At 40.5% G+C, this 12,499-nt stretch overlaps 2 protein-coding genes across 2 annotated transcripts in view; one reads left to right on the top strand and one right to left on the bottom strand.

Moving 5' to 3' along the window:
- Positions 1-783: 783 nt before the first annotated feature.
- ATF1 (activating transcription factor 1) overlaps positions 784-12,499 on the bottom strand; it is a 364,083-nt gene continuing 352,367 nt past the window's right edge. The window contains exon 9 of the mRNA XM_063293611.1: positions 784-794. The gene's annotated coding sequence lies outside the window, so the exon portion shown is untranslated. The remainder of the gene's footprint in view (positions 795-12,499) is intronic.
- The window catches only part of SCN8A (sodium voltage-gated channel alpha subunit 8), an 86,836-nt gene continuing 80,508 nt past the window's right edge, over positions 6,172-12,499 (top strand). Inside the window, exon 1 of the mRNA XM_063293609.1 lies at positions 6,172-6,479. Coding sequence (XP_063149679.1) covers positions 6,204-6,479 — 276 coding nt within the window. The 5' untranslated portion in view covers positions 6,172-6,203. The remainder of the gene's footprint in view (positions 6,480-12,499) is intronic.

Consider the following 12,499-nt stretch of genomic DNA (forward strand, 5'->3'; position numbering starts at 1 on the left):
TGATACATTCATACATAGGTAACAGGCAGGCTGGGTTAACCCCCTGAGCTAAGCCAATATATGGTTTGGTCATTTTTGTCTTAATACGATGTGTACAGCCAGTTATTATATAATGATTTATAGCTTATGCAACAGACAAGAGTTAAATAAAGTATAGCTTAGCATGATGCGTGAACTCAGACACAGCCCATCTAGGCTTTCGGATAATACAAGAGCAGTTGAAAATAGAGCAATAGTTTAAAAGCTCCCAGAGCTATGGATATCACCTAATGACCCTGAAGTTAAAATCTATCTGGTGTTCATGAAATATGAAATGTTTATAGTTAATTAAATTTTAAACATGCTGGGCAAATCCTTTTGTCAGAAAGTTATTTTATTTTATTTTTTTCAGAATTGTACCTGAAGTATTTCTCCCTCCATAAGCAATTGAAGTCTCCCCAGAAATCAAGCAAATGTGTGAAAAATGTAGTGGAATGCCACATCAAATCAATCACTTCAATTCAATGTTATGGGGTTTTTTTTAATAAACAACGAATAGTTTCAGCTTTCTTTGGTTTTAGCATAACTCCCAAAAGAAAGTAGAATCATTTGGTGTAATATATCAGATAATTACATCAGTGGTGTGGGTTGGGGAGAAGAGGACTGAATAATTTCTAACTCATTATTAGGGAAATGAGAGTTTCTTATTAATTATAACATTATTAGTATTGCTCTGCCAAATGTTGTTATTAGAGGATCAGATATTACTTTGTGTTTTCTCTCAAAGAATTCTGGATTCCAGGGCCTTGAAATTCCTTGTTTCTTCTTTGGCATTGCCATCTGCACTTATCCAAATATGGCATCTTAGCTATATGTACACCATGTTAGTTTTTTACCAGGCATCTTGCAACTCCCTTTCCATGTACATGTTAGAATTCTTACTATTCCAATCTGAAAATTGAAAACTGGAAAATTGTGGTTCTCAGGGTCACCTCGGAAAGCTAGCTCCTGAAAGAAAATAGGAACATCACATTCTAAAGCTGGGGATGAGTCTGAGCAAAGTTTTATGGCTAGAGATTATAGCCTCTATAGTTATATAGTTAAGCCTTTTTATTTGTCCCTATTGATTTCCTTACCTTATGGATCTGTGAAGCCTTAAAGATGGGTTATAAGGTTAATACAGTGGGAGACAGATGCATCCTTGGAAGTAGAACAGAACATGGTTAACCTCATTAAAGTTCTGCTATTACAGACCTGCCTTTCTGCTCTAGGAATGAGGGCTACTTACTCAGCTGGTTTTAGAAGACTGAAGGTGAGATGCTATCAAAACTATTATAGCAGGAGCAGTAGATGCTTCCTTCCATTGGTTAGCTGGATAAGCTCCAAATCATTTACAGAATAAGTATTTCATGCTTAGTAATGACAGTTAAATATTCTTGCTGTTGATTAAGCATCTGCTTAAATTTAACTTCAAGAATTAAATATGTTACTAATTAATCAAATTTAAAACTGACCAAAACCTCCATACAGAAGCCTCCACTGTACAGTATGCCAGGGCAATTGGAAGTAACTTAAATGTGAACAGTACAAACCATCATTCATTGGTTGTGACTGGCCTAGGTTTTTTTTTCCTGTTAACTACAGCAGAAACATATCAAAGCCAAAACAGCTTCAGAAAAATGAGCAAATCTACTTTTTGAAAACATCCTTGATTAATGAAGCAAAGCTTTCATTATCTACCTTAACTTTGCACTCATATTTGGATGTGCATGTAGATTTGGGGAAATTATAGGGCTTCCTAACAGCAGAATAAACTTTCTTTCACAAATTGGAATATTTATGTGGTTTGTGTATGCCTGTGTCTGTGTGACTGTGTGTGTGTGTCTTTGAATCAGTCTTGACTCCTGGCGACTGCCTGGACTAATCCCTGCAGTTTTCTTGGCAAGGTTTTTGAGAAGTGGTTTGCCATTGCCTCCTTCCTAGAGCTGAGAGAAAGTGACTGGCACAACATCACCCAGCTGGCTTAGCGCCTAAGGTGGGACTTGAACTCATGGTCTCCCAGTGTCTAGGATAATGCCTTAACCAATACACCAAACTGGCTGTCTCATTTATGTGTATATGGTTACATTTTTAACTATCTTTTCTCCAGGGAGATCAAGATGGCATACATTCTCTCCACTTCTGGTTTTAATTTGACATCATGCTGAGATAGGTTAAACCAAATGCCAGGTCCAAGATCTCTTCAGTAGTTTCATGGTTGAGGGTGCAGTTGAACCAGGATCTCTTTGATCCAATCACCATAGCAAAACAGTAAGCTCTTTTTAAATGTATGTTTCTCTTAGGTGCTTTTAATAAAGAACGATTCTGGTCAGTGATCATAATAAAAATCTGTCTGTATGGTAAAGAACAGGTAAGAGAGGCAAGAAAGAAAGTTGGATTTCTGAATGGCAATGAAGACTGACTTCTTGCTGGAATAGCCGCATCATAATGATATGGCCTTGTAGGGGATCATTGGCTTCAAACAATGTATTGAGTCATCCTTCTTTATTCAAGAAGTCCTTGCTAGTCATTCATTTATGGGAAGATGTGTGCGTGTTTGGGCTGACAGAGCAGGGAGATATAGATATAGATATAAATGATATACTGTAGATATATACAGTAGAAATGTAGATTTAGCCATAAGACTTTATTTTAATTGATAAAGGAATGTTCCCGAGCCTCTGAATTTGTTTTCAGAAGTCACCCTGGCTGTGCAAGGTGTGTAGCGATACCAAGATTTCTGCACCTCAGCCCTTCTGCCCACTGAACTGCTGGATTCCTTCCTTCAACACCAAAGCTGAAGTGCTCTGTGGTATTTCACTCTGCAGTGCTGCAGTGCCACTGCATCAGTGCACCGCTTCTAGAACTCCACTCCCCTTCTTCCCTCAGTGTAAAATGCTCCAACTGCTGGCTTTCATGAAGGGAGTCATGGAGCGGAGCACAAGGCTCCCTCTTTCCCCTGCATAGGTGTCAATCTGCAAAGAGAGGAGGGGTTGCTTGTGTAGCTTGGTGACTCTGTATGCATGCTTTACAGAGGCATTTGATGCAGATGAACTTTGGGTTTTTTTCTGACTCATGCATTTCTTTTGTTGGAGAGCACGTCATTCCTGGACGGTGCCCTCTTTGTTGGGACACAGTGCCGTCCCTGCCGCATGTAAACTTATTTCTCCAGACAGAGCCTTTCAACCATATGTGTTCATTTGCTTTCCTTTTATGTTTTCCTCCTTGGAATTAATAAGCATCTTTTAAAATCATACACATCGTATTTTTTTATACCTGGGGGCCTGCTACTTGTTCAGTTTGGTGTAAGAAAAACAGACTTGGCCTTGCTATCCAGGCAGACTTGTTAAGTATTGCCAACTTATCAGGAAAAAGTGTCAACTATACTTTTACCAAGAGCAGCAACTTAATGTTAGGCTCAAATGAAGATTTTGCTGCATTTCTGAAAGACCAACCCTGCTGTTAACCTTCCCATATGCAGCTGATATAGCCAGAAATTCATTCTGGGGCCATTTCTCCCATCCAGGACTTATGTATAATACTGAAAAAGTCAGCTAGTCATTCATGTTTCTCATGCATGCTAAAGGATTCTGGATCCTGGAAAACAGTTTTTTTTTATTGATCATTTTATTTACTGAAAGGGAGAACAAAGATCTGGCATCTTTTTGCCTGGAAATAGAATCCCAGATCTCTTTCACCTAAAGCCTAAGTTTGCACACTGCAACAGGTTATTACTTTTTTAAAACCACTATTTGTTGAACAAATAGCCAGGTTCACTCATAATGCCAAGCCACTGTGGTTGAACTTGCACACTGTACTAAGCTGAAAACAACCACAGTGTGGCCTTCCTCACAGAACCTGGAAGGGTAAGCCTGTTGTGCGAACATTGTAACCAACACTAACTAAACTATGCTCACCTCCCTCCCAGCCCAGACACATAGCAGAGGGTGGGTTTTCTCTGAGTCCATCTGCAATGTAACCCAACCCCGTTGCATAACTGCCAAGTCCTTACCACACACCCACAATCACACAGAAGAAAAAGGCAAGAAGTAAGAAGGGATAGTCTTCTTCACAGGAGCTGAGAGGACTAAAAAGATAGCCACCATGAGACAAATCTGGCCATCTTTGCCATGTGCTACCAGTAGAAAAAAATTGAGTTCCTTGACTGAGGTAGGGTCATTCCTGTCACATTAAGACAGCCTGTGGCTTTACAAAATATATGGATCTAGCCATAGAAAGATGTATGCCCCAGCCTAGTCCACACGTGGACATCTAATATTTTAAAAGCGAAAGCCCTATGCTTTCATACCTGCATAGTCTTTCTTGTGTTCATGGGCAAGTGAAGAGCAGGTGTGTTTTAGAGTTGTGTAGGTCAGAGCCAATGTGATCTTGTCAGTTTAAAACGCCAGGTATGAATGAAGGCAGGTGAGATTCATGTCTTGCGCAGTGCCATACATGATCTCAGACAGACAGTTCAACAGGAAGAGAAGATTGTTTTTGTGCCATCAAGTTGTTTTCAACTCCCAGCAACCACACTTATAGATACAGTGTGATTTTATATCAAGGTAAAATGCTGCTTTGATATAGCTGTCTGCCAAATTCTTCATTTTTGTTACTGGTGGGTTCTTGCGTGCAAAGCTAAAGGAGCCTGTCTTAATATGCTTGGAGAAGAACAAGGTTCTTATCAGGAGCTCTGGTTTTCAGGTGGCACCATGGGTTTCCATCTTTTTCCCTTCAGGGAAACCTCTGAAATTGGCTTATCTGTCAAGGGGCCACTGAGCATCTGGCATGAAAATTCTGGGGCATACTTGATGGGGCATACTAAATTCATGCTGGATCTGGTTAAACTACAGGAAGGGAAACCGAATCCAACTTTTGGGAGTCTGAAGCACAGCCAAGCTGAGGCGGGTGCTAGAAGGCCATTGGTCAACTCCAGGATTAAAACAAAAAGACAACTTTATTAAAGGTGCCAAAAGAAGATAAGGTTCCACAAACAGTAATAAAGAGATAAAATAACATGCACACACACAAGAAACCACCCTAACGCAATTCTACTCTACAACAAAACAATCCTCAATATTCAGCATTGTCTGAGGTAACCCCCCTCCCCCCACTGAGCCAATACTCCAGCCAACTCCAAAAAAGACCAAAAACATTTCTTGCCCAAAACCTGACAGAACCCCTTCTTTTCTGTGGGCTTTCAGGGATCAGATAACTACTTCTGGACACATCAGGCTGGCTACACAAAGCCCTGAGCCACAAAGGGCCTGAAAGAGGACAGCCAGCACCTTGAACTGCACCTAGAAGCAACCTGGCAACTAATGCTCCTCTCACAGTAATTATGCCACTTAAGCAAACCAAAGTGCACTTACTTGAGTCATTTCATTCTCATCCAGCTGTAGCTTCCAGGTGGTCTTCAAAGACAGCCCCATGTATAGTGTGTTGCAATAATCCAGTCAAGAGATGACCAAATGCGCTTTTGAAATCACTGATTTAGCAACTCAAGTCTTGTAAAATTTCCCGTTTCTCGGTGTGGGCATTTGAAACTGAAAGAAAAATGTTAAACATAATAATGCTGAGATGGAATTGCCCAGAATGGAAACAGAATAAGAAGAGAAATACCAGATTAATATGTAGCTGAGGAGCTCAACTACTTCAGAAGAGGCAGAGCCATCAGGGCACTACAAAGCACAGTAAATTACGGCAATAAAAGCTGGCATTTTCCATTGTTTTGATCGTGGGCTACTAAACTGAGTAATCCCAATAATTACTCTTTATGTGAAGAACTCAGAACATGTGGTAAGTTCAATGCCTCAAATGCCCCCCAAAGAACCCAAAGATAAGTGAGATAAATGACAAAGGAGAGCATAGTACTTGAAAGTTGATAGTTTTTAGCGTGCCATAATGATTTTTTTTATTGTTATGCTACAATAACCAAAACTGATTACTCTGAGGGGAAATGTAAGAATTGATGAATGTTTGTTTGGAACCTCAAAGGACTCTCAGTCGGCTATGTCAGTGGGGAAATGGCTCAACCAGATTAATTCTTCCATACAGAAGTTCCCATCTCTCCAACCATCCCTGACGTTGATAACTGATTTGTGTTTTTTGTTTTGTGCTCTCCCATTCAGAGTCGACCTATCCTGGGTGCAACATAACTGAAGAAGCTTCTGCAGGATGAAAAGATGGCAGGGCGGTTGCTTGCACCACCGGGCCCTGACAGTTTTAGGCCTTTCACTCCGGAATCTCTGGCTAACATTGAGAAGCGCATTGAAGAAGAGAAGAAGAAGAAGCGTCCTAAGCAAGACAGCAGTCACAGAGATGACGATGAAGAGAACAAACCAAAACCAAACAGTGACCTGGAGGCAGGGAAGAGTTTGCCTTTCATCTACGGGGACATCCCCAAAGGCCTGGTCGCTGTGCCACTGGAGGACTTTGACCCTTACTATATGACACAGAAAGTGAGTCAGCAAACACCAGCTACGTAAAGTCAGCCCTCTGATGGCCAAAGGAGTTACAGGTTTGGGTGGCCGGAGTCTTCTTTCTGTCTCCAGCTGCATACGAAAGGGGGACAGAAATGACATCTGTATGGCCTTTTCAAAGATGTACCTTGTCTTTGGGTTATTTGGGGGACAGGAGGAAAGAGGAAGAGGGAGAGAGTTAAGGGGGCAACTGCTGGGCAGCTGATAGCTTTCCAAAACCATAGCATAGTTTAGGTCATTGCACAAGTCAGAATATTTAGTGGGAAGGCAGAAAAACATCAGAGAAAAATGCCAAACGAGGCTGAGAAGAGGATTGGCTTTCATTAGCAAATGGTCCATCTAAATCAGGATGACCTAAAAATTGTCCCTTCACACCAGCGGTTAAATTCCCAGAGGAAAAAGGGAAAATAGGATGTGGCTAATGGATAAATTATATTTTCAGATATGCAAATGGGTAGAGAAGTGGTACTTTGTTGCACCAAGAGGCTCCCCAAAATTTTCTGGGAAGAAGAAAAAATAACAGTGACTCCCCCATTTTTGGAAATAGGAAATCCAGCTGTTAAATATTAATGTCTAATTTCTTTCCTTTCTTAGGAAAATATGCAGTTATGCAGAATAGAGACGAATCAGGTAGCAATACACAGAAAGAGAGAGAGAGAGAGAGATGCATATATTCACTCTCTCACCTATATGAAAATATATAATCCATATAATTGGGGACTGTCAGGCTGGGGTAGCTTGTATAAATTGGCTAAAAAGAATGAGATGAGTGGAATTTCTTATTTTTTTTCCAGTGAGTGCATACAAATGAAACCAGGGTTCCAGCATTGGGGATTCTAAGCAGGATACTAGACTTCTGTCAAAATATCCTCATATGAATAACGACAGATACATCTCAGTTGTCTGATAGAGATTACAGATGCTCCAGCCTTCCTAAAGAATGCTAAGCAGACAGAGGAGATTACTATAAGGGTTAAGATTAATACCATTGTCCACATTCTGCTCAGATTTCTACAGGAATCAGTCCTGTTTCTCATTTCAGAGGTCATTTAAATCTTGGGCAATGTCTATGATTAGCAGGGGACAAGACAGAAAATCAGTTTAAGGTGCTGGAATCTGAAGCACCTCCCTCTCTTCCCTTGGTTTCCAGGCTCTTGATTCCAGCATCTTACACTTACACTCTCAGCTTTTGTTTATCAGCCCTAGACAACACCCGCCTAATTCCTTCATTCCAGATACTTGGCTGTGTTTATATCACATGCTTAACTTGGTGACTGAAATAACACATTTTCTGGGTTTGTACCCTGAACTACAAGCTAATCACAGAGGCTGGATTCACACAGTGTGCACAGAAAAAAAAACACCTAAACCAGATTAACCCTAATTCAGGTTCAGCCTAAGTAAATTATCTTCTGACCCTTTATCTGACCTGGTAACTTGTGTTTTGTGATCATTTGCATTGCACCAATGTGAGAACTAAGGATTGCATCATAAAGGGTGCTTTCTTACGTACAACTTTCGCCAACTTCTCACAAGTCTCTTACAACATCATGAATGGGAACCTCTTTCACTCTTCCCCCACCCGCTTCAATCGATGTGCTTGGGTGCATTTTGTGTTTTCATTATTGGAGATCTGCAGGCTTAGTTCCAGAGGATCTGGTTAGTGTTCTCTTACTGGATAGGGTATAACCACAAAGCTTTTTGTGGGAAAAATGGATTTTAGGATTTCCTCACTATTCATATGTGTCTGCAGGGAGGGCAAGCAACCAAACAAGCACTGTAACATTCCAACACAAACTTCACAATGTCAGGATGCAAGTATGCAAGGGCAGCATTTGGGCTGGGACGTCATTGCCCACATGCTGTCATCTTGCCATCAGGTAGATTGCTGCAGACAGCTGCATGGCGACCAATAACTTTTCATCTTAGAGTACAGTATATTGCTCTCAGCTATGACAGAACCAGGGGACTAATGGCAGATAGAAAAAGGGTCATTACGGCACCTTAGTGACAGACCTCTCTGAGAAAACTGGTCGTTCCCAACGCAGAGCAGTGAGGATAACACGTGTTTTGAAGGAGAGAAAGCCGTTTTCCTTAATCCTTTCTTCAGTGATTTATCTTGCAATGTAGCAAACATGGATGCAGCAACCCTGACAGCAGAGCAAGCAAGAAAAGGTTGAACAATATCCCTTACTTCTCCCCTGCAAGCTCTGCCCTCCTCCACTGCTTCTCCACTGAATGGCAATGAGTTCCCAGACTTTGGTTTGCTGTTGTTTAGATCTGGGCTGGCTTAATTCCCATGTAAAATTCTGTGGGGAGAGATTAGGATGAGACACCTGAGGTGCAGCAGTGTTCAGACAGAAACAGAATGGATAGCGGTGACCCACCAGCTGCAAAGAGCTCGCACGAACACAGGCGGGAGCCTGAAGAACCTGATGTGGCGGGTCTCTAAATTCTGGTGCTCCCATAGCACAAGGGTAGGAGCGCTTGGATAAATACAGCTGTGATCAGTGCAAAATAAAATTAAAGCTCACGCTGAGCTTCTTTAGGATTGAAAAGTGTTTTAGGAAGTGAAATAAGGAAATTTCCGCACACCATGCACTTTCGTCGTAGCCAGTACGGTTTACAATCCTGCAGCAGGAATCACTGTGTCTTCTAACTTGTCCTCTCTTAGACTTAGCTTTATGATAATGCTACATATCAAAATGGGATATGATAATGATAATTCAATAATGATGTTTATTCTTCTTAGTTAAGGAAAGGAAGAAAGGCAGAGAGGAGTGTCAATAATGCCGCGCTCCTCCGGGCACCAAGAAATTAGCTTCTGTTCACCAGTTCAGAGGCTGTAGATATTTTGTGGGAGAGGCAATTTTGGATTAGCTAAGAATTGTGCATAGTGAGGGTGAAGTCTGGTAGCAGAAATTATACTCATCAATTTATGTAGTACTTCTAATGTAATCTCTTGATTATTCAGTATGTAAAAAAGTGCCATACTATTAATGCCCTAAAATATACATGCTTCCAGCCTGTAATCTAGGTTTAATTCACCAGAGTAATTTCATAGATTTAAGAGAGGGAGGATTGGAACTCGGGGGGTGGGGCAGTGAGATAGCTTTATGACAGGTAGGTAGATAGGTGTGTGTATACATGTGTGAGTGTTAGGGATCCTTTTTTCATTCCTATAAAAGTTTTAATTTCTTGTAGCATACTTGTTAAGAGTACATCATTCCCTGAAAATACTAAAAGACTAATTTTTCCCACTATAGATTTATCTTAAAATATACATTATAATTTTGTTTTGTTTTGATTTTTGCATCTCTTCTTTTGGTTTGACATTTTTCTAGTATGATGTTATCTTTTAAAGATACTAAATTAAAAAGATAGAGGGAGTCTGTTTGAAAGTGACTCTGGTAGAAGGAAATGAACAGATTGGGGCCAATGTGGATGACATAAGACTGTATCAAGTCAATCCTGAGAAATACACATTGTCAGAAGACTTTATTGCTGCAAATTAAGCTTGGACAAATAAATATATAAACAGGCTTTATTGCTACAAGTTAAGCTTGGACAAATAAATATGTAAACATATGTAAATATGTTCAATCTATGATTCTCCAAACCAAAAGCTGTCTCCTAGCTACATATGGGAAGCTAACATTCTTGATCTCTGAGTTTATTGGGACTGCAAGAATTGGGAACAACTATGCATGAAGAGGATGTGATTTGAGCCAAGGGATGAGAAAGACTTAGAAAGGCATGTAAGAATATAAGAAAAGCCCTGTTGGATCAGCCCAAGGCCTAACTAATCCAAGGTTCTGAGTTACACAGTGGTCAACCTAATCCATCCAAGAAGGAAGACTTGAAAGTAATGGTCCTTGTCCTATTTTTGCTTCCTATCAACTAATATTTAAGGTATCCCAACTTTGAAACTGGTGGTAGTAAAGGACTAGTGGCTATTGATTTTCTTTATTTCTATGTGGGCAAAGCAAAACAAAGTCCCATATGTAATCAGTGTTTCTGTGTAAGACACATACATAGTTTCTCACAGTTATGAGATTATCACTTGACTATGCCATTATTGAAAACTGGAAGCAGCTGCCCTGGATTTCTCCTTGGAGAGCTTCTGCTGATCAGTGTGGAGCAAGAACACGCAACCTCTGGCCCTGAACTTTGACTTCCATCAGCCACAGACATCATGAGATGGAAGCTGGAATCCAATAATATCTGAAGGGCAAGAGTTTCTCCCCCTTAGTGGACCCTACTGAAGTAGACAGACCAAGGCAGCTCCTGATAATGTCCCCCATCATGTATGTACTCTTAGGTTTATCAATTATTATTTATTTACTAAATTTATAGGCTGCCCAACTCTATCACAACTCTGGGCAGCATGGAATGCTAAACCATTTAAACAGGTTGAGACAAAACAGTATAAAACTAAACACATTTCTTATAGACTAGAACTATTGTTGAAAAACATAGTGATGCTTTAAGGTTATTTATTTATTAGAATATTTATAATCCACAACTATTATTAGTAGGATACAGTTGGATAAAATTATTCAGGAGCCATAACAGTCTTGCAAAATAGTCAACATGCTTTCGAGTTTATCAGAACAGGATATAAAGAAAAACAAAATTTAAAGAGCAAAGGGAAGGGAGTAAGACAGAGCTGGTCATGATATAAGAAAGCGCCAACATTTTAGCTCTGCTGCCTAAAATGTCCTAGGATGGAATGGAGAAAGCGTTTAAAATGTTGTTAGGTTAAACTACAACAAATGCAAAACAGATTTTAACTTGTAGCAAATGCTGCAGTGGCAAATATTATTGCTCTTATCCTTTTTGAAAATATAAAAAGTCACCAGTAAACTGGAGACGCTCTACCAATAAACCAATATACAGGCCCCTTGCAAGAAGAGAATTAAAGTTAAATATGATTGCATAGAAAGTAGTTGAGAATGTGGATGAATTTGCAGAACCTACTATGGAGAGAAAGGAAGGGGTGTTTATTAGGAACCTTCCTTTGAGACATTACTTTCCCTTTAGGCTGGAAAGTGGAAACCAGAAGCTGAGGCTGTCTGAAGCTGTTTGAAGCTGCAGAATTAAGAGGCCTCTGAGACCAACTAAAATCCTTGTAGGAGCACAGGCTGTTGACAGAATCTTTTAAACTGAATGTAGCGTTGGAATCAAGCCTTCTATTCCCTGGCAGAGACAGGCAATGACTTTGGGGCCACATAATAGCCCTCCCAAACTTTAAGCCATCACCCATGGATCGCTTTACAGCTCCAGCTGTAGTCCGGATAGAAGGACTTATGGACATTCTAGTAGATGGAACCACAAAGGCAGAGCAGTCAGCTGAGTTAAGTGGTTTCTACTTGCAGAAACTGACATTTTCAGTAAGGACAACACAGAACCCTGGACTCCTCTATAAGCAGTAGAAGTGCACAACCCAGTGTGTGCTATGACAGGTTGTCCATGCTAGGTCTTTTCAGGTTTCCCAAAGAAACCTCCCCATTTAGATATATGTGGAGCTTGGGTGCCACACAGAGAAATGACTATGCAGGGGCTGTCTGTCTTATTAACAGTGTGTTGCAGACCTCACTGGGAACGCTTTTGATTAGCAGCTCCTCCCCCAGCTTCCTGCTCTGCATGAAGACTTTGTGACTCTTGCCACAAACACTGGAATAGTCCACTCCTTGATTCACTGCATTTGTCTTGTAGGATGTGCTTTAGCTCTCCAAGTTACCAGTGGTTTGAGATTTTTCCCACACATATTTTGTTTAAAAAGTCACTTAAAAAAAAGCAAAATAAAACTCCACTGTGAATCATCTGAAATAGCAGGCTTACTTGGACCGCTGGAATTTTGCCCCTTTTTAATGCTTTACCCTAATATATGAAAAGCAGATTTGTATAAAGGCTTTTTGCTTTTAAGACCACTCTAGGACATAACTGACCTGGCTGGATTATATCCAAGCACTGCCTGGCTGATTGCACCCATCTCT

This window comes from Candoia aspera, chromosome 2 (genome assembly GCF_035149785.1).
Source record: "Candoia aspera isolate rCanAsp1 chromosome 2, rCanAsp1.hap2, whole genome shotgun sequence".
Classification (NCBI taxonomy): Eukaryota; Metazoa; Chordata; class Lepidosauria; order Squamata; family Boidae; genus Candoia; species Candoia aspera.